Source organism: Callorhinus ursinus, unplaced genomic scaffold (assembly GCF_003265705.2).
Source record: "Callorhinus ursinus isolate GAN/ISIS: 27379988/994484 unplaced genomic scaffold, GSC_fseal_2.0 scaffold101, whole genome shotgun sequence".
Lineage (NCBI taxonomy): Eukaryota > Metazoa > Chordata > Mammalia > Carnivora > Otariidae > Callorhinus > Callorhinus ursinus.
In genome coordinates this window covers 302,311-323,763 of record NW_027397163.1, presented here as the reverse complement: position 1 = coordinate 323,763, position 21,453 = coordinate 302,311, and the positions used below count along the sequence as shown (strand labels likewise).

Genomic DNA, 21,453 nt, shown 5'->3' with positions numbered 1-21,453 from the left:
CGAGGCAGAAGACAGGCCGACGCGCCCTCCGGGCCTCTTTGCCTTGACCCACTTGCGGGGGAGGGGGGCGGGGGGTGGAAAAAAACAGTCCCAACAGACTACAGTTCCCAGCAGACACCGCGGCGGACCCTTCCCCCCAAGTGCGGCCCCTCACCGCCAGGGCTGATGGAAAATGTAGTCCCGGACCCGGGCAGGCCAGTTGAATGGTGTGCCTATGTCTGTGTGTTTGGAGAGGACTGAGCCCCAAAGCTTCGCAGGCTCCCTCGGGGAGCCCCGGCGTCTCTTCGTCTCTGCAGGCCCTTGGGTTTCCGGGACTCCGTCCAGTTGGATGCTGGGGCTCCCCTTGGCTCGCTCAGCACCGGGGTGGTACCCCCATGCTCTGCCCGCGGCCCCCAGCCCCAGCTCCGACCCTCGGCGGGCGGCCTGCCCCTTTAAGAGTGGCCCCGCTGACATCACGGCGGGTGGGGGGGGGGCTGGCCCGGCTCCCGGCTCCGCGGCGGCTGCAGGACCCGGCTCCGCTCTGCGCCCGCCTGCTGCTTTGGGGACCCCGGCCCGGGACGCCCCCTCCCGCCTCTTCCAGCCGCCCAGACCCCAGGCTCCGCCCCAGGCCTGGCCAGAGCCCCAGTCCTTATCAGGGGAGCCCCAGGATTGCCCCTGCTCTCTCTCCTTCTCAGGGTCTCTCTCTCCCTCTGTCTCTCTCTCTGTCTCTTTCCCTAGCTCAAGGTGTCTGGGTCTCAGCCTCTCTCAGCCCAGGGCCCGTGAGCGTCTCTCCCTGTCTCTCTGTCTCTCTGACCTGTCCACTTCCAGAGCCCCAGAATCTCTGAGCCCGAGGGCAGCGGGGGTCTTAGACCTGATCTCTGCCTCTCCTTTTCTCTCTCTCTGTCTCTTTTAGGCCACCTCTGTGTTTCCCCCAGTCTCCAGACCTGCGAGTCTCAGAATTTCTCAGCCTCGAGGTCTCGGCGGGGCTCTAGATCCTCGGCTCTGCCTCTCTGCCTCTCTGTGTGCCCCTGCCCCTCTCGGGCTCTCTGCCTCTGTTTCTATTCTCCTTCCCTCCCTGCCTCCCCCATTCTCAAGGCCCATCTCCCTCCCTCCCTGCAGCCTCCCCCTCCCTCCCTCCCTCCCTCCCCGCCCCTCCCCTCCTCCGCAGTAGCCAATGAGCGGCCGCCGGTCCCAGCTCCCGGCGCCGTCCGCCGAGTGAGGCCGCGGGCGCGGGGGGTGGGGGGTGGGAGGCCGGGAGGGGGCCGGGACGCCGGGCTCCGGGGCGGGGGCGGGGGGCGCGGGCACCGGCGACCCCGGTGGCGGCGGCGGCGGCCGGGGGAAGCCGCGGGGCCGGTCATGCGGCTGCGGGGCCCGCGGCCCGGAGCGTGCGCCCAGCCCTGAGCGAGGTGAGCGCGAGGGGAGGGTCCTGGAAGGCGTGGGGGCTCCCCTCGAGGTGGCTGGGAGCCGGGGGTTGGGCCTAAAAGGGGCCTGAGTGGCCCCGGGGTGTGGGATTCTGGCGGTCAGGACGCCCGAGTTCTGGAGGCAACGAGGGGTGGGGGGACACTGGGCCTAGGGAATCCGGGAGGACGGGGTCCTAGGGTCCTGGAGTGGGGCAACTATACTCTTAATGTCCGAGTCTTAGAGACCGTGAGCCCTGAGGAGGGTGCAGGCCAGGTCCTTGAGGGAGGCGGTCCTGGAGGAAGGGGGGGGGCCCGGGCCCGGTAGGAGCAGGATGTGTCTGAGGAGGGGTCCCCAGAAACGGGGAATACGTTCCCGAAGAGACTGGAGGGAGACGGAGTTTGGACTTGGGGCTTGGAGAACGGGGCCCCTGGGATCCGAATGCCTGAATCCGGGAGAGACTGCTATAGATAAAGAAGGAAAAGAAGGTGGCTCCAGGCCTGGGAGAGGGTCCCAAAGGAGGAAGGGCCGGAGGAGAATGAGGGGATCTGGGCGGGCCATTTGGAGTGAGGCGGAATCGGAGCAAAGGAGGGGGTTTCAAAGGGGAAGTGAGAAAGGTGTCAATGGGCAAGGTCCCAGCTGGGAGCCCTAGGAGCCTTGGTGGGGGTGTGGGGGGAGCTGAGGTCAGCTACCTGGGGCTCAGGCAATCAGGGTGACCGGGTTTTTGGTGCTTGTTTCCGAGCTGAGCGGGCTGGAACAGGAGCCGGCTGCTGGCGGTCAAGGCTTGGGACGGGGGATGGGAGGAAACGCTGGTCAGAGCTCTGCCAGACTCGGATCCCTGACTCCTCCAAGAGGCTGGGGGTGGGGCCTGGTGGGATGGGGGCTCTGGATGCTGAGATGTGTGTGTGTGTGGGGGGGGGGCGGCTGATGAAAGTTGTCTGACTCCAAGATCGTTACTGGCATGGGGCAGAGTTTCAAGGCTCCAAGAATTCCTATTAGAGAAAGCCGGGTCTCAAGTCTTGGCTGCATTGTTGGGGAGTATTTAGGAGTCTTAACCTTCATAGTTAAAAAAGATGATGGGGATCGCTGGTATTTCGCTGATATTCAGGGATGTAGAGGTTTTTGGCTGAGGAAGGATGGGGATCCCAAGTTGAGTCCCCCAGATCATGGGATTGTGTAGTTTAGGGAAAAGTTAAGGGGGGGGGGGGGGGGGGGCAAGGGTGGTAGATAAGAGATTAGGAACTCCCTAGTTAGAATCTCTAGATCTCTGACTGGAATCTGGAAGGCCACAGCTATGAACTGGTGATCTCTTGTTTTGAGGGCCTGGTGTTAGAGGGGTCAGAGTTCCAGGCTAGATGTTGAAGAGGGTCTGTAATTGGGAGTCCTAGTGTGGAAGTTGGAGTCCAGAATCTCTGGTAGGGAATTTGGGGATCTTGTGATGGCCCATGAGAGGGATAGGGATCCTGGGCTTCCTGATTTGGAATTTTAGTGTTCAGAACGGTGATCCCTAGGTTCAAGGATGGTCTAGGGTACTCAGGTTAGGGTTCTGAGTTGGAGGGGAAGGGGGTCCCAGATCATGGTTTTGACATTCTGGAGTCTCTAGCCAAAATCCAGGCTCCAGGTCTCGGGATCCCAGTGTTCTGGGATCCAGCAGTCTGAGATGGAGTCCCAGCATCCTAGGTTCAGGGGGCTGCCCGGATCTGGGATGGGGGGAATTAGGGTTCTGGAACCTGAGATCTGAGTCATGAGCCGTGAACTCAGACTGGGGTACCAAATTGAGGTCATGGCACAGGATCAAAGTTAGAAGGTCATGGGTCCTGGTCCTGGTGTTAGAATTGGGTATTAAAGGTCAAGATAAGAGTCCAGGGGTTTAAACTTAAGTTTAGACCTCTGCTCAGGTCTTGATTAGTGGGTCCTTGGTTAGTAGGATCCTTAGTTAGGGGATTGGGGGATTTCTGGTAATTATTTAGCAAGGTCCAAAAGAAAGGGGTCAGGGTGCCAGGAGTCAGGATTGGGGGAATATGCCTGGTTCTAGTGTTTTGTTTTGTTTTGTTTTTAAAGATTTTATTTTTATTTTTTGACAGAGAGACAGCGAGAGAAGGAACACAAGCAGGGGGAGTGGGAGAGAGAGAAGCAGGCTTCCTGCTGAGCAGGGAGCCCGATGAGGGGCTTGATCCCAGGACCCTGGGATCATGACCTGAGCCGAAGGCAGACGCTTAACGACTGAGCCACCCAGGTGCCCCTGGTTCTAGTGTTGAAATGTCTGATCCATGTAATAGTTTCTGAGTCCAGGCTCAAGGTTAAGGATTCTGGTGAGGGCTGCTGTCTAGGGTTAAGGTCTCTGGTCAGGGCATAAGGTTAGGGTTGGAGGGCCTGGTTCTGGCATCGAGAATATGGATGTTGAGTTTCTAGTCAGTGTTATGATATTTGGGACCCAAGTCCAGGCACATGGTTGGAGCTAAGGTTCAATCTCTGGATCTGGGCTGAAGGTTATGGTTGGAAATCTTATCCTGGGGTCAGGGATCTCGTGTGGTGGGTCTCTCATCAGGATCCAGAGCCAGAACACAAGTGTCAGGTTTGGGAAGTCCAGTCCTGGGGTTGAGGGTCAACAGTTGATGTCACTGGTTCAAATGCAGAAATGGGGTCATGGGTTAGGGCACAGAGGTCAGATTTGAGAAGTTTCAGTCTAAGAAATGGTGTCTCTGGCTTGGGATCGGTGTCCCGGGTGGCTTCCCAGGTGGCTGCATGGGGTTGGGGACTCTAGTTAGTCCCCTCAGGGCTCTCCAAGGCAGCAGCTTCCCGTGTCTCAGGCCCCGCAGGGCGCCCCCCGCCGCTGAGGATGAGTCACTGCAGCAGCCGCGCCCTGACCCTGCTGAGCAGCGTGTTTGGTGCATGTGGCCTGCTACTCGTGGGCATCGCGGTCAGCACTGATTACTGGCTGTACATGGAGGAGGGAACGGTGCTGCCGCAGAACCAGACCACGGAGGTCAAGATGGCACTGCATGCCGGCCTCTGGCGAGTCTGCTTCTTCGCAGGTACAGACGCCACGTGTCCTCCATTCAACTGTCTCTGCCTTGCCTGGGACCTGAGGGTCCTTATCCACCGTTCCATCCCTTGGGTTCCAGAAATCCAGAAACGGATCCTGTTTCTCTCCTGGAGAGACAAATTTCTTCCTGGAGACCCGATTTCTAGCCCTTCATTTCCTGGATCTAAGAGCCCCCATGCCAAGTCCCTAATCCCTGGAGAGTCCACTCTTAGAAGCAAGAGTCTAGCATCAGAGCTTGTCTCCTGCACAATTCCAGTGTTGAACGGGCAGAAAAAAAAATCCAGCGCTCCCCGCCCCCAGCCGACCACAGAGACCTTCCTCCTTGGAATCCCCCCCCCATCCTCTTCAGGGATTAAGGAGTCCTCGCCCACGCGCCCCCCCCCCACCCCTTTGGGACCCAGGGTTCCAGCCCTGTCCTCCATCCACGGAGGGAAGCTCGGAAGAGGAACTCCCAGACCTCCTGTGCATCCCCTTCTTGACCCCCTAAGAATAATATAGACAGTAACCCCTGGATTCAGCCTCACATACCCATCCCAGGGTCTCCCACTGTGTCACCTGCCCCTCACTGCCTCTCCAGAGCTCAGGAGCCCCTCATCCAGCTTTGCCTTCATATCTTATCCCCAGGCCGGGAGAAGGGTCGCTGTGTGGCCTCGGAGTATTTCCTTGAACCGGAGATCAACTTGGTGACGGAGAACACGGAGAATATTCTGAGTGAGGGGGAAGCAGGGGGCCTAGACAAAGGGCGGCGAGTCCTGGGAGAAAGGGCAGCACCAGGAAAGGGGTGGGGTGGAGGTGGAGTGGGGGCTTGAAAGCAGGCAGTGGTTGGGTGAAGAGGAGGAGCCAGGTTGATGGGGCATGGCCTGGGCAGTGGGTGGAGTCCACTGGAACGGGGTGGGGTCAGACTCAAGGGGTGTGGCCTAGGTGAAGGGGTGGGGCTAGCAATGGACGTATCGGAAGGGGAGGAGCTACATAAAGGGGCGGGGCCGGTGCAGGAGGAGAGGCCAGGGGAATGGGGAGGTGTCACCCCCCCCAGAGTCCCCCTCACCCCTTGTCTCTGCCTTTACCTTTCCCTCAGAGACGGTGCGCACGGCCACCCCGTTCCCCATGGTCAGTCTCTTCCTAGTGTTCACGGCCTTCGTCATCAGCAACATCGGCCACATCCGCCCACAGAGGACCATTCTGGCTTTCGTTTCTGGCATCTTCTTCATTCTCTCGGGTGAGCCCAACGGAAAGACTCAGGGCCTGGGGACTGTTTTCCGTTCCAGGAATCTGCGGTCCCTCCTCCACTAAGAAAGCCGCTTCCTTGCTGTGTGATCCTGGAGGGGTTGCCCAACCTCTCTGAGCCCCATTTTCCTTTTCTGTGAAATGGAGATAGCAAGCACCCATTTCACAGCTTGTCGGGAGGACCCAATCATAGGGAGTGTTTATTAGGTGCTGATTAGGTGCTTGGCTCTGTTCTGATACTTCCCACAACCCTGTGAGGGAAATGCTATTAATAGTCCCATTGTACAGATACAGAAACAGACGCTCAGGGAGCTGAAGTCATTGCTCAGGTCCGCACAACCAGGGAGAAACAGAGCTGGGACTCAGACACTTGCCGTTCACCTCCAGAGGCTGAATTTTTTCACCCATCCTGATATTTTAGCAGTTCACATATTTCAGGGCTTTTTATTTCCTGTGCAACATTTTATTTGAAACATTTTCAAACAGAAAAGTGGAAAGAATTTTGGAGTGAGCATCCATGTACCCACCACTTAGAGTCAACCATTACCCTATTACTAGATGGCTTTGTCCTGTATCTGTCCATCTGTCTATATTCCTGCCCATCCATCAGTCCACCTTATTATTATCTCTTTATGCAGTTCAGTGGGAGCTGTAAGTGTCCATACACTTCACTCTGAATATGTCACCTTGCATGTCATTAGCCACATTGCAGTATTTGTCTTTGTTTTTTATTTTTTTCTTTTGAAATACGAAGCTCTTGTGCATGAGCGATCGCACACCCTTCCCATAACGTCTCTGCCGCAGAGTTATTATTAGCACTCACTTGATAAAATGGGGGCACGGAGGTCCACAGTTGTGCAGGGAGTTGCCCAAGACACCAGCCTGAGTTGGAGCCGGGGGACCAAGTGTTCTGAGCTCCAGAGCAGAGTTCTTTCTCAGGTGTCACCCACCTCCAGTGTCAGCACTGTCTGGTCCAATTCAGTCCCTCTCGGCTCAGGTCAGGCCAGGTCAACCCGGCCCTAACACATTTAACTCATCCGTCTGGTCCAATTCACCCCAGTCCATTCTGACTCCGTTCGAATTAATTCAGCATCATTTCATTAAACTCCGTTCGGGTCCTTTTCATTCAGTTGATATTTTATGAACAAACCCCGCTTATGGCTCATTTGCATTCTGTCCCCTGGGGCCTACACCCGGATCCCTCTTTAGAGTTGGCTCCGCAAAGAGTTGAAGATGGATCTTTGACTATCCCCAGAGAAACCAGGGTGCAACCTCCCTGTTAACTTGAATCGCAGCGTGTGGAGCTGGACACGGAGCTAAAATAAGACCCGTACAATATCACCATCCTGGAGTGTCAGAGAAGAATGGTCTTATCATTTTTATTTTTTTTTAATTTTATTTATTTATTTGACAGGGAGAGAGTGAGAGCACAAGCTGGGAGACAGAGGGAGAGGGAGAAGCAGGCTCCTCGCTGAACAGGGAGCCCGACATGGGACTCGATCCCAGGACCCTGGGATCATGACCTGAGCTGAAGGCAGCCACTTAACCAACTGAGCCACTCAGGCGCCCCGGTCTTATCATTTTTCATATGGAAAAATAGTGGCCTAGAGAGAGAGAAAGGGGGACAAGGGTAGGAAGCATGGAGACTCTAATTCAATCCACCCAAAACACTAGAAGGAAGATCCCATTTTTGCTGTTCACAGAAGGGGCAACATAGCTCAGTGGTAGAGGGCAGTTGGCCCAGAGGGTGTTCTCATCCCAAAACCCACACTCATGCTCCTGCGATGTCCCAGGACCTGACTTCCCATGGTCAGGCTGAGGATCAATGTTGCTGTGAGGGCTGGAGGTCAGGCCTCTGATGTAGAGAAATTTGGGGAGACTGAACCCCACTTCCTGAAGCCCTTCCTCGAGTTCATGTCATAGACTATGGCCTGTGCACCCCACTTCAAGGAGTCTGTCATGCGCTTTCAAGGTTTGTGGGGTGAGGTGCCTGACAGTTCATGCTGCTGTGAACCTAGAAAGACCTGGGTGCAAATTCTTCGCCTGAACTGCATGGGCTCTCCATGGTCCCAAAACCCTATTGTTCTAAGGCCGGGTTGTTTCTATTCAGCCTGGAATGTAGGTGATTTTTGCCTACTGCACAATCCTGAAACAGAGGTGGGGTGAAAGGGGAGAGGGAGTGGGAGTTGGATGACAGAGAAAGGAAGGGGGAAAGGAGTTGTCGAGAGGACAAATCCTGGTCAAGGGTTGGCAAACCTGTGTAGGGCCAAATAGTAAATGTTTCAGGCTTTCTGAGCCATAGGATTGTGATACCAAAGGAAGCAGAGGTGAGGCGATGGGCATGGCTGTGTGCCAGTGATCCTACCTATGGGCCCTGAAATTTGAATTCCATGTAATTTTCATGAGCCATGAAATATTCTTCTTCTTTCATTTTGTCCCCCACCCCAACCCCCTCACCTTTTACAGATGTAAAAACCACGCTTAGCTTTAAAACCATGCAAAACCAGGTGCTGGGACACTTGGTAGGTTGCTGACCCCTGGTGTCCATCATAGATGTGAAGGGCCGACCCAGTGCCTGGTAGACACGTACACATGTACTGTACATCCATAGTAGTGGTGATGGCAGCAACCAAAATAATCAAGAGACATGGTTGGGGGAAGTTCTAAGTGCTTTACGTAAATTAAGGTATTTCTTTTTCTTTACCTACTAGGGCAGATGTCATTGTTATTGTCATTCTCTAGCTGAGGAAACAGAAGCAGCTAGAGGTTAAGTTGCTCCATAGCAGAAGCAGGATTCCCACCAGGCCTTCACCGTGACATTATACTGCCCCACCATAATGAAAAATCACCAAAAAATGGGGCACCTGGTTGGCTCAATCAGTAGAGCATGCAACTCTTGATCTCGGGGTCATGAGTTTGAGCCCCACATTGGGCATAGAGATTGCTTAAAAAAATAGGATAAATAAAAAGTTTTAAAAAAACATAAAGATGGGGGCACTGGGTGGCTCAGTCGGTTGAGCATCCAACTCTTGATCTCAGCTCAGGTCATGATCTCAGGGTCATGAGTTCAAGCCCCACGTTGGGCTCCATGCTGGGCGTGGGGCCTACTTAAAAAAAATCATAAAAATGAAGGAGATTTAAAAGGAGAGGGAAGGATGACAGTACCAGTATCTTAGATCTGGGAATAGGATAATCTAGTCCAACTAGTTCATGTTCCCAAGACTTAGAGAGAGAGACAGGAGTTGCCTAAGGGCTGTTGAGTAGTGGCATTGGCATTCAGTTCTGGAGAAAGCAGTGGGAGGGTTGGGGCAGAGGAGGGACAGGGTCACCTGGCTGTTAAGCATCCTTCAGGGATGGACTAGCAGGAAAGAAACAGGAAATGGGCAAACCAAGGAAGAAGCTTATGCGGTGCTCTGGGCAAGAGCAGCTGGGGCTTGAGCTGGGGCTGGGGTTGGAAAGATAAAGGCAAGTGCATGGCTTTGACAGAGAAGGATATCGACAGAAGAATCAATGGAACCAGATGACTGGCTGGATATGGTTGGTGAGAGAAGCAGGGAGGAAGCTGGAATGACATTGACTCTCTTTTTCCAGGTCATAAGAAGCATGCTTCCCATGTAAAGCCCATACTAACCCCTGACCCTCAACATGTTCTATGCATCTGCTCATTCATTTGCTCATCAAGCATTTGCAGACACCCTATATTGCCAAGCCCTGCACTGAGCACTGAAGATGTGGCTGAATCCTAGGTGAGAGCTCACATTCAGTCAAATATGAAACAGCCCCAATTACCCATCAGTCAAAAGTACACACCTGCTTCGATCTCTTCCATGCTCAATGGATTCCCATTGCACGTAGAGTACATCCAAACTCTCCGTGCTAGCTTATAAGGTTTTCCAGGATTTAGCTAATGCTCAGATCTCTGACCTCATTTCCTAACCCACTAACACTCTCTCCATTGCTTACAACCTCAGCCACACTGGCCTATTCTATTCCTTGAAAATGCTCATCTCAGCCCCACATGAGGACTTTACATTCATCAACCCTCCATGCTTGGAAGTTTCTTCCTCCTGATACTCAAAGAGCTCGAACTTTCTCTCTTCAGACTTTCTTTCTCTGACAATAGTATGTAATGTTGCCGTGCCCCGACTATACCATCACTTTGCATGCTTTATATTTGATTCATAGCTATTTTCATCTTACGCGTTTTCCATCTCCTACTAGAATGTAAACTCCTAAATACACGGACCTTTACAAGCATGCTCTCATTTGTGTCCACAGAGCCTAGATGAGTTGCTGGTACAAAGTACACATTGAAGTATTTGTATAAGAGAGGAATGATAAGGACAACTTAGGGCATTCTGGGAAAGGGGAGGATGCATTAACTTGGCACAGTAGGGTGGTGGGGAGGGGGGGGAATGACCTGGGAGGGCTTCCAGGAGGAGGTGACATCTGAGTAGATGAAGCTGAAAGGGTGAGGGAGAATTTTTCAAGTGAAGAAAGAATAGTGCCTTGTATGGAGGTTGAAGTCACAGCACCTGTTAATGCCCTAGAAAGCATAAAGACAGGTAGACTCATGTGCAGCTCTCCATGGTCCTGAAGCCCTATTGTTCTAAGGCTGGGTTGTTTCTATTCAGCCTAGGATGTAGGTGATTCTTGCCTACTGCACAATCCTGAAACACAGGTGGGGTGAGAGGGAAGAGGGAGTGGGAGTTGGATTACAGAGAAAGGAAGGGGGAAAGGCGGGAGAAAAAGAGGAAAGGAGAAAACTGGCGAAAGAAGATTATTTTTGGAGGACCAGAGTCATTATAAAATGTCCAGGAAGTAGAAAGAATGGCAAGAATAACTTACCTTTTGCAATTGTTTTCACGTGATTTTCAATTACTAAACACACACACACACACACACACACACACACAAAAGCAAAAAAGAACTGCAAACGATTCTTTCTCTTTGGAAATATTTATTTCCTTATCAACACTTGCTCCTGACTCACCTTACAGAGAATGTTTGTTACTTAGAACTATAATGTGAAACATGGAACTTAAGGTGTGTTTGGGTGGTTAGCAGGAATCAGATCACAGAGTCTGGAATGTCAGACTGAAGAATGAAAACCTTCTCCTCTGGACAGTAGGGAGCCAAGGAAGAAATCCTTTTTTTTTTTTTTTAAGATTTTATTTATTTATTTGATAGAGATAGAGACATCAAGAGAGGGAACACAAGCAGGGAGAGTGGGAGAGGGAGAAGCAGACTCCCCGCCAAGCAGGGAGCCCGATGTAGGGCTCAATCCCAGGATCCTGGGATCATGACCTGAGTTGAAGGCAGATGCTGAACTGACTGAGCCACCCAGGCGCCCCCAAAGGAAGAATTTTGATGAGAGAGGAATAGAGTTTACGTGGATTTTAGAAAGAACCAGGATCTAAAGCAGGGGGATAAGGATTTAGGGGTAAGAGTAAAAGCATAGAAAATAAGCCTTAACTGGGTCAGAGGACTTGTGGTTTGCAAGAAGGGGTTTTGATTTATGAGAGATGCAGGGAGTAAAATGGACTTGACCTGATGACCAAGCATCTTTGCTGGATGAAAGAAAGAGAGTAAAATCAAGAGGATTCCCCTGCATTGGACTAGGGTACCTGAGTGAGTGTGGATTGTGTGATTCCTCTGCTATCTCTTTTCTTTAAACCTGCTCATCTTTCTAGACCTATCTCGGATGCTTTTCCACCATGTGACACTTTGTGGGCCCTCTCTTCTTGAATATCAAAATTATGGAATACTAGAAATTGAAAGTGCTACAGAAGTTCAGAGCAAGGGAAAGTTGATTCTTAGACGAAATGGAGGAATGGTGGGATTTATCATGGGTTCAAAAAGGGGAAGCAACTAATGAGCTTTTCTAGAAGCTCCAGTTGCTTGCCAAGTACACTTACCCATTCAACTGGTGTTTATTATGTTCTGGATCTTGTGCTAGGTGGTAGGGGTGCAAGAGGGAACGAGGTAGGTTCGTTCCAAGTATCCTGGTGGGGAGAGTGATGGGGGGGCATTATTTTATCTCAATCACTCCAATTTTTTCATGAAAACTTAAAAATTGATAGAATAGTGCAATGAGCACTGGAATACCTTCCTCCACCTAAATCCTGCATTTTGCTGATGTTTTTGCCATATCCTCTTTCCCTCTCTCTTTCTCTCTCTCTCTCCGCACATACTTTTTTGGGTCTTTACCATTTCACAATAAGTCACAGGCATCATGATATTTCATCTGCAAACACTGTAGTATGCATCTCTGAAGAGGAAGGACATTCTTCTCTTACCAAGAGATTTTACAGTAATTCCATAGCATAATTTATTCCATTTGTAGACTGTCCCATTGTTTCAAGAATGCCTTTTATAGCTTCCCCCCCAAAAAACTGGGATTCAGTCTTGGTTCACACACAGCATTTAGTTCATGTCTCTTTTACTCCAGACTAGTTCCCCCACTATTTTTTTTTTACAACACTGACTTCTAAAATGAATTTCATTACAAAAATATAGAAGGAATAGTATAAATAAATGAAATCCCATGTATCCTTCCCTCAGTTTCAGTAGTTATCAACATATGGCGAATCTTTTTTTAGTCGCACTGCCGTATCTCCCTTCTGCACTTCAGTACATTATTTTAAGGCAGACTCAGCCATTAAATCATTTTATGCACAAATATTTCAGTATATCCCTGAGAAATAAGTACTTTGTTATTTAACCTAGCCATTGTGCCCAATTGAGAATAGCTACTTAATATCATTTAATATCTAGTCAGTGTTCAACTTCCCCGCCTGTCTCATAAATAAATGCTTTTTTTACAGTTAGTTTGTTGCAAATCAGGATTCAAATTCCACTTGTGCATTTAGCTGATAGATCTCAGAAGCCTCTTTTAATCTATAATAGTCTCTCTCCTATTTCTTCCTTGCCATTTATTTGTTGAAGAAATCTGGTCATTTGTCTTGTAGAATGCCTACACCCCTGAGTTTTCCCACTGTGTTCTCTCTCCTGTTGTGGTTTAATGTGCTCATTCATCCCGGTGTTTTCCTATAAAACTGTTGTTTATCTGACCCAGACTTGTGGGTTTTTGTGGGTTTTTTTTTTTTGGTTTTGGGTTTTTTTTGTTTTTTGTTTTTTTGGCAAAAAATACTTCATAGATAGGGGGTGCTGTTTACATCCTACCACATTGCATCCAGAGACATAAGATCGCCTGGTTGGCTCTCTTCTTGAGATGATAAGGATGATCACTGGTTCGGGTGTTACCAGCTTGGCCCATATCACTGTCCTTTTGAAGACTGGAGGCCAGGGTGTCGTGTAGAATGCCCCACATCCTAGGTTGGTTTGACTGTTTTCCCATGCCATCATTTGATGATTTGCTCCTATTTCCTCATGTTCTCTGTAACCCGGAAGTTCTGTCTAGACTAGAGGTTTTATTAGATTCGGGTTAAACAGGTTTGGCAAGCAGATGCAGAGCTGGTGCCTGTTCTTTATACCCCAGCCCTTCAGGTGGCGAATACTGTCCGGTTGTTGGTTGTTCGCGCCGGGCGGGGAACAAAGTTTGAACCCTTGATACAGGCGGTGATCATCAGGGCTGTTCATTGAAATGGTACATTTTCCTCTTTCCAATTAATAAGCAATTTGCAGGGTAATACTTTGGTAACTTGGGGAGGTAAAACCCTCCCCTATTTTATTGAAATTTGGGGAAAAGAATATAAACCTACAGAAAAGTTGCAAAAATAACAGTGAACTCTCACATACCCTTCATCTGGACCGAATTTTAACGTTTTGCCACATTTGCTTTCTCTCTCTCTGTGTGTGTATATATATTGTATCTGAGATGTTTATAAATATAAATATATGAACCACTCGAACATAAGTTGCAAACACCTCACCCCTAAATATTTCAGCAAGTATCACCTAAAAACAAGTGCATTCCCTTTTCTAAACACAGTACAATAATCAAATTCAGGAAGTTTAACATTTATACAGTATTATAGCTAAAGCACAGTCAGTCCATCTTCAAATTTCACTGATTGTCCCAGGACTGTCTTTTATCGTCATTTTACCCCCATTCAGTATCCAATCTAGGATCATGCTTCGTATGTCTTTGTCCTGTCTCCTTTTTGCCTTTTATCTTTTATATAGGGCCTGTGACTTTTTAAAAAAAGAAATATCTTTCATGTTGACTTTTTTTGAAGAGAGCAGCCAGGCATCTAGTAGAATGCCCGCGGTTTTCTTAGGAGTGGATTCAGGTTACACATTTTCAGCAGGAACCCTACGTAAATGGAGTAGTGGCAGGCTCACATCAGGAGGTAATGGTGTCCGTCTGCCCCGTTATTGTTAATGTTAGTTTTAGTCACTTGCTTCAGATGGTATATTGGGTTCCTTTATGATGAAGGAAGTTTTTAAAAATCCTGTTTATAAATTAATAGATATTCCAGGGGGAGATTCTGTTGTGCAGTGATTTAATGGCCACTGATGATGCTGGCCAAAATCCTAATATTACTCATAGGGTTGCAAAATGGGGTTTTCTAAATCTGCTGTTCCATCTATAGGTATACCACCGAAAAAAATAATTTTCTCTTTTCTTTTATTATTTGTTTATTTTTTAAAAAATATATCAGTATGGGTTCACATTTTTAAAAATTCAGCAAGTTATATGCCATTTTTTAAAAATATTTTATTTATTTATTTGCCGGTGGGGGGGAAGGAGCAGAGGGAGAGGGAGAAGCAGCTCCCTGCTGAGCAAGGAGCCTGATGTGGGACTTGATGACCTGAACTGAAGGCAGCCACCTAACCAACTGAGCCACCCAGGTGCCCCTCTTTTTTTTGTTGTTGTTTTTAAGATTTATTTATTTAAATTTTTCTAAAAAAGATTTTATTTATTTATTTGAGAAAGAGAGTGAGAGACAGAGAGATCACAAGCAGGGGGGAGAGGTAGAGGGAGAAGCAGACTCCCTGCTGAGCTGGGAGCCCGATGCGGGACTCGATCCCAGGGCCCTGGGAACATGACCTGAGCTGAAGGCAGATGTTTAACAACCACCCAGGTGCCCTATTGATTTATTTTAGAGAGAGTGTGATGCACATGTGAGCATCCCCACTGGGTGGGACGGGCAGAGGGAGAAGGAGAGAAGCAGACTCCCCACTGAGCATGGAGCCCACCCCGGGGGGTTCAATCCCATGACCCCAAGATCATGACCTGAGCTGAAATCAAGAGTCAGCCACCTACCTGACTGAGCCACCCAGGTGCCCCAATATATGCCATTACTTCTATTATTCATTTTGATGTTCAAATTGTCCCTAGTTGGACTGTCAGGAACCCCCTTCAAGCCAGTCCCTGCATCCTCTTCTGCCGTGTCCGTCTCATTTTTTGAGTTTTTCCTTCCTTTGTGGCACAAGTGCACTTTTACTGCCTCTCCCCCAGGCTTCAAATGAGCTATTTCTTCTGGAAGCCCTAGCTTCTTATTTAGTGGGGGATGATATTAGAGATCAAAAGTTCGGTGCTAGGTGGGCTCTTTGCTACTCTGTCTCTAGGATGTTTCAGGACACAAATTGGGGAATTATATGCTTGTAAAACAGGAGGTTTTTACTAACACCTGGGGTCTTCTTCATCTTACCCCATTCTGATCTGTGTCTTCCTTTTTTCGGCACCAGAATCCAGCTCCCTAAACATCAGTATATTTGCAAATTTGCTCAGCCCCACACTGCTTAAGAGCTGCTACCTCTAAACCATTTCCCCAGAAATGTACTAAGGTTCAAGATTTCTTTGCAGATCTTTTGTCTTTAGAATGAAATATATAATCAAAGTACTGTATTTGAAAGTTACTTAGAATACTACTTTTACCACCTCCTGTGGTTGTATCATTCATTTGATATAAAGTTAGCTTCATTTATTTTTTTAAAAGATTTTATTTATTTATTTGACAGAGAGAGAGACAGCGAGAGAGGGAACACAAGCAGGGGGAGTGGGAGAGGGAGAAGCAGGCTTCCTGTGAAGCAGGGAGCCCGATGAGGAGCCCGATGAGGGACTCGATCCCAGGACCCCGGGACCATGACCTGAGCCGAAGGCAGACGCTTAACGACTGAGCCACCCAGGCGCCCCATAGCTTCATTTATTTTTGTTTGTATTCAACTTTAGGTTTCTTCCCCCATCCTTGTTGATTTTAGCTTTCGAATATATAAAATATTGACATTCTTCCAAGGGTCCAAATCATGCAAAAATACATGCTCAGAGGATGGCCACTGACTTCCTGTTCTCACTTTCCTCCTGTAGGTGATCAACCTCATTTGTTGGTTTTCCTTACTGTGTCTCTTTTTGCAAAAATCAGCAGACGCACATATGTATTTTATTTATTTATTTTTGCTTAAAAGCTAGCATCCTGGATACTGTTTTGTGCATTACTTTTTTTTTTTTTTAACTGAGTGAAAGCGTCTGGGTCTATCATTGAACTCCACTCCAGGTCACAGAGACCTTCCTCATTTTCACTTCACAATGGCACAGTCCTCTACTCCGTGATGTTCTACAGTTTATCCCACTAATCCTCTGTGTAAATGCATGTAGGTCGTTTCTAGGATTTTGCAGTTACGGCTAATGAGGTGAATTAGCATGCCTCTGTGTGCTTTTGTATGGTTGCACAGATAGCTGCAGGGTAAATTCTTCGAGTGAGATTGTGGAGTTAAAGGGCAGATACACGTGTGGTTTTGCTAGTTATGGCCAGATTCCCCTCCACTGGGGCTGGGCCATTTTGCATTCCCACCAGCAGCATGTGAGAGCTTCTGTTTCTCCGGCCTCACCAAAAGAGTATGTTGTGAAGCTTTTTAACTTTTGATGACCTGATGGATGAGAAATGACATCTCTTCACAGTTGCCATCAACATTTTTCTTATTCTGAGTAAAGGAGCATTTTTTTAAAAGATGTATTTGTTTATTTGAGAGAGAGAGAGAGAGTGGGGGGGGTGGGTTGTGGAGGGAGCACGTGGAGGGAGAGAGAGAGAATCCTCAAGCAGACTCCCTGCTGAGCATGGAGCCCTACACAGGGCTCGATCCCAGGACCCTGAGATCATGACCTGAGCCAAAATCAAGAGTCAGCCGTTTAACCGACTGAGCCACCCAGGTGCCCCCACGTTTTTCTTTTTAAACAAAGAGCTCAAAGAAGGCCTTTCTAAAGAAGTGACAAGGGAGGAGAGATGTAAATGAAGTGAAAGAAAGACATGGAAAAAGCTGGAGGAAGAGCAATACAGCTGGGGGGAAGAGCAAGAGCAAAGGCCTGAGGCAGAAATCAGCTTGATGTGTTCAAGGAAGCATGAGGAAGTCATGTGATCTAAGTAGAGGGAACAAGGAGAAACTGTCCAGGGATGAGGCCGGTGGGGCACAGACCGCATAGGCATTGCAGTCCAGGGTCAGGAAAGTTTTTCTGTAAAAGGCCTGATAATGAACATTTTCAGTTTTCCTGGCTGTACAGTTTCTGCCACGACTGTTTTACCTTGCCACTGCAGGCGGAGGCTACACGGAAGCAAAGGGTTGTGGCTGGGAGCCAGTAACATTTTATTTATAGACCCTGACATGCGGAATCCGTATACTTTTTAAACTGAGATATTACAATTCACAAAACATAAAGTTCACATAATTCGGTGGTTTGAGTATATTTGCAAGGTTGTGCGACCATCCCCATTACCTGGTTTTGCACCATTTTCATCATCCCAGCAAGAAAGCTCATACCCTTTAACGACAGCCAGTGGGAATCTCCCCTCCACCCCGCTCCTTGGCAACCACTAATCCACTTTCTCTCTCTATGGATTTGCCTATTTTCGACATGGCATATAAATGGAATCATACAGTATGTATCTGCCTTCTTTCTTTTGCTTATTTTCCAAGTTCATCCATGTGGCAGTATAAATCAGTATTTCATTCCTTTTTTTGGCTGAATAATATTCCTTTATACAGCTATACCACATTTTGTTTATCCATTTAGTTGATAGACACTTGGGTTGTTTCCACTTTTCGGCTATTATGAAGAATGCTGCTACAAACATTCATGCAAAGTTTTTGTGTGAACATATGTTTCCTATTCTCTTGGGTAGAGATACCTAGCAGTGGAATCGCTGGGTCATGTGGTAATTCTATCTTTAACACTTTGAGGAACTGCCAAATGAAATTCATATACTTTTTTACATGCCACAAAATATCATTCTTCTTTCGATTTTTTTTCAACAATTTGATCGTGTAAAAGCCATTCTTAGCTAGTAAGCCCTACAAAAACAGGAGGTGGGCTGGATGAAGCTCATGGGCTGCTGTTGGCTGAACCCTGTTGTAGGCAATGGAAGGAATTTAGATTTATTTTGGGTGTGGTGGGCACACAAATGTTTATCTGGGAGAAGATGCTGGTAGGGATGACTTGGATTGATTTAGGGCAGGGACCCCATAACCTCCGTAAGCCACACTTGGCATGGCTGCTCTTTAAAAGACGTTCAGCTTGAGGACATGATATCTGACTCTTAAGATGTCTCAAACCAGACACCTCCCCCCCACCTTCTCCATGTGCCTCTATTCCCTCAACTGTCAGTGGTGATAAAGGTGGTACCTCTGTGGAAGGACCGCTGGTAGGGTTCAATAAGTTAATACATATACAGCACTGAGAACAGTGCCTGGCACAGGGCAAGACCTGTATAAGCAGTTGCTATTGTTTTATTAATATTATTGCTTTGTTGCTATGATTCACACAGTCTCAACTCAGGCCTCGCCCTCTTCCCCCTGGGACATCGCAAATAGTCTCTCCCTCCAGTCTCTTCCCAGAACCAACCGTCCCGCAAGGGTTCTAATGACACTCCTATCTGACCCTGTCCTTCCTCTGCTCCAGACCTTCCAGGGCTCCCTAATGCCCTTGGCATTGATGCCAAGCTCCTCAGCTTGGCATTTGAGGCCCATCATGGCCGTGTCTCTGCCCCTTTCTCTGGCGTCATATTTTGTGGCTGTGGCCCATGTTTTGGCTATATGGATGGATCGGTTCGGTGCTCCCTCTCCTTTGGCCACGCTGTTCCCTCTGCCTGGAGTGTTGTAACTGTGTACTCCTCTCCCCCAGCCTCATCCTTTAGGACTTGGACAAAGGCCCTTCTTCCAGGAAGCTTTCCTTGACTTCCCCTGCCCCTCCCCCGGTCCCTGCCCCTCACCTAGGTGGGTTGGTGCCTCTTCTGGACCCACAGAACTCTTGCTACTACCTCCCTTACTGCGCATGTCACCGTGTATGTGACTATCCACCAACGTCCATATTTGCCTTCCCCAATTGCACTGTGAACTCCTGGAAGGGAGATTAGGGGAGGGGAAAAGAGGAAGTTCATTCATCTCTGGGACCCCTGCAGCCAGCCAAGGCCCAGCACACAAGGGGCTTCAAAAAATGGAATTTAGTTCAAGACAGAGCAGGGAGGAAAGGGGGAGGGGATGGCAGTGAGATGGGGGAGGGGCCGGAGAGAGGGGTCCACTGCTAACGGACCAAGGGCACCCTCTGCTCCCCAGGCCTCTCCTTGGTGGTGGGCTTGGTTCTCTACATTTCCAGCATCAATGACGAGGTCATGAACAGGCCCAGCAGCTCTGAGCAGTATTTCCACTATCGCTACGGGTGGTCTTTTGCCTTCGCTGCTTCCTCCTTCCTACTCAAAGAGGTGATGTCTGTGGGGCCCAGACGTGAATGGAGAGGGGTCTGGGGGGGCCTCATTCCTGGGTCCAGGACGAAGAGGAAACTGGGGGTGTAGACTCTGGATTTAAAAGGGAGGTGGTGGCTGAGGGCCTAACCCCAGGGTCCTGGAGGAGGGGTCTAACAGCTCCCAACTTATGGGGGTCCGGGGGGGGGGGGGGGGAGGGGGACTGGACTCCTGGGTCTGAGGGAGGAGGGGGGGCTGGGGACCTGGACTCCTGGGTCTGAGGGAGGAGGGGCTGCGGGTCTGGACTCCTGGGTGTGAGGGAGGAGGGGGCTGGGGTCCCTGACTCCTAGGTCTGAAAGAGGAGAGGGCTGCGGGCCTGGACTTCTGGGTCTGAGGGAGGAGGGGCTGGGGGGGTCTGGAGTCTTGGGGTCCTTGGGCCCTCGGGGCCAGCCTCTGGGACCCTGACCATGCGTTGCCACAGGGGGCTGGCGTGATGTCCGTGTACTTGTTCACCAAGCGCTACGCAGAGGAGGAGATGTACCGTCCGCACCCGGCCTTCTACCGCCCGCGTCTCAGCGACTGCTCCGACTACTCGGGCCAGTTTCTGCAGCCCGAGGCGTGGCGCCGCGGCCGCAGCCCCTCCGACATCTCCAGCGACGTCTCCATCCAGATGACGCAGAACTACCCTCCCGCCATCAAGTACCCGGACCACCTGCACATCTCCACCTCGCCCTGCTGAGGCCCGCCCCTCGGCGCTCCCTCCTCCTCCTTCTCTTGCTCCTCCTCCTCCTCCTCCTCCTTCTCTGGGGTCTCCGGGCCCCACAGCTCCGCTCCCTCCCTCGGGACTTCTCGATCCCTCCGGGAGGATGCTGCGCACGCTTTAGCCCCGCCCTCTTCCCGGTGGCCCCGCCCCGCCGTCCTAGCCCCTCCTACTTTCCAAGGGCTCCTCCCCCTTCTGGGCCTCTCGACCTCCTCGGTCCGATCCACTCGCAGACGGACCCTCCCCTTCCCCCGGGGCCCGCCCCTTTCCTCTGGCCCCGCCTCTCCCCTCCAGTTTCCGGGCCGCGGTTTCCCTGCTGCGCGCAGTGCGCGCCTGGGGCCCGCGGGGCAGGCGCGCACCCAGCCGGAGACCCACAGCGTGCTGCCTCGCCGCAGGGGCGCCGGGCTGGAGAGTAGGTTCGGCAGCCGCCCGGAATGCCAACCATCCTCCTGTCCCCTCGGCCCCGACTTCTGTCTTTCCCCCGCACGATCTCATCTCCGGACCTTCCGGGTCCGCGGGTGCAGCGGCCGGTGTTCCTGCTGCGCCCGCAGCTGCGGGGTGGGGTGTGGAGCGGGAGGCCGGGGCTTGCTTTACCTGGTGTCCCCCCCACCCAGTTCTCTGCTCCCCTGGGAGGCCCCATTCTTCCTCACCCGCTGGGCTCTTCTCGGCCTCCTGAAGGTCACCTGCCTTTTAGGGGGCGCCGTCGGAAGGATCTCCTTGCTTTCCCAGCGGCCCTTGGCCTCTTTTTCTTCCTCTTCTAACTCCTCCTCCAGCTCTGTCTCCCTCCTTTCTCCCCGCTCACCCAACGCCCCTAGGTGCATCTAGCCCCGCACGCCACACGACAGCGATGGAGACCCTAGGGTGGAGGGAATTCCTCCGTGCCATTTCCACACCTGTGCCCGCCTCTTCCCCCTCGAGGCCCCGTCGGGGGAGGGAGAGGCAGTAGCGGGGGTCGAAACCCCCCAAACCTCCAAGTCTTCCATTTTCTGGCACTCCCCCTCATCGAAGTCCCCCTTCCCATCTCAGACCCCCAACTCTGGCCTCTTTCAAGGGTCCGTCCGCCCCCTTGGACAGATCTGGGGGCAAGGTCACCAGAAACTCGCCCTCCCCCCTTATTAGGGGAGCGGGGGCGAGGTAGCACAGTGTTGTACACGGAACCAGAAAGGCCCCCGGGGTGGGGGGAGGGGGGCAGGGGAGGGACGGGGGCTTTTAGTTTGCATCTTAGGTGGGAGGGGGGAGGGGGGACCGCAGCAGTTAACCTGTCTTTACGCAGTGATTTTTAACGAGGCTGGGGGGAGGGGGGGCTTGGGGGGAGGGGGGTGGGGGGCCTGGCTCTGATATTTGCCGTGTATCATATGTAAATACCGACAGAAACTTCAATAAACTTTATTTCAAACACGTCTCCGCCT

General features: G+C 50.6%; 1 protein-coding gene across 1 annotated transcript; it reads left to right on the top strand.

Annotated features, from left to right (window-relative positions):
* Positions 1-1,266: 1,266 nt before the first annotated feature.
* Positions 1,267-20,156, top strand: CACNG7 (calcium voltage-gated channel auxiliary subunit gamma 7). Its single transcript, XM_025849040.2, has 6 exons — positions 1,267-1,385; positions 4,188-4,412; positions 5,048-5,134; positions 5,499-5,639; positions 19,160-19,305; positions 19,766-20,156. Exons 2-6 carry the CDS (start codon positions 4,217-4,219, stop codon positions 20,021-20,023), a joined length of 828 nt encoding a protein of 275 aa, XP_025704825.1. The 5' UTR covers positions 1,267-1,385; positions 4,188-4,216; the 3' UTR covers positions 20,024-20,156.
* Positions 20,157-21,453: the final 1,297 nt, after the last annotated feature.

Excerpts from the sequence above, each read along its gene's own strand:
- CACNG7 (XM_025849040.2), top strand. The coding sequence starts at position 4,217 with ATGAGTCACTGCAGCAGCCGCGCCCTGACCCTGCTGAGCAGCGTGTTT. Across the intron at positions 4,413-5,047 it reads GCGAGTCTGCTTCTTCGCAG|GCCGGGAGAAGGGTCGCTGT; the intron begins GTACAGACGCCA and ends TCTTATCCCCAG. Across the intron at positions 5,640-19,159 it reads CATCTTCTTCATTCTCTCGG|GCCTCTCCTTGGTGGTGGGC; the intron begins GTGAGCCCAACG and ends TCTGCTCCCCAG.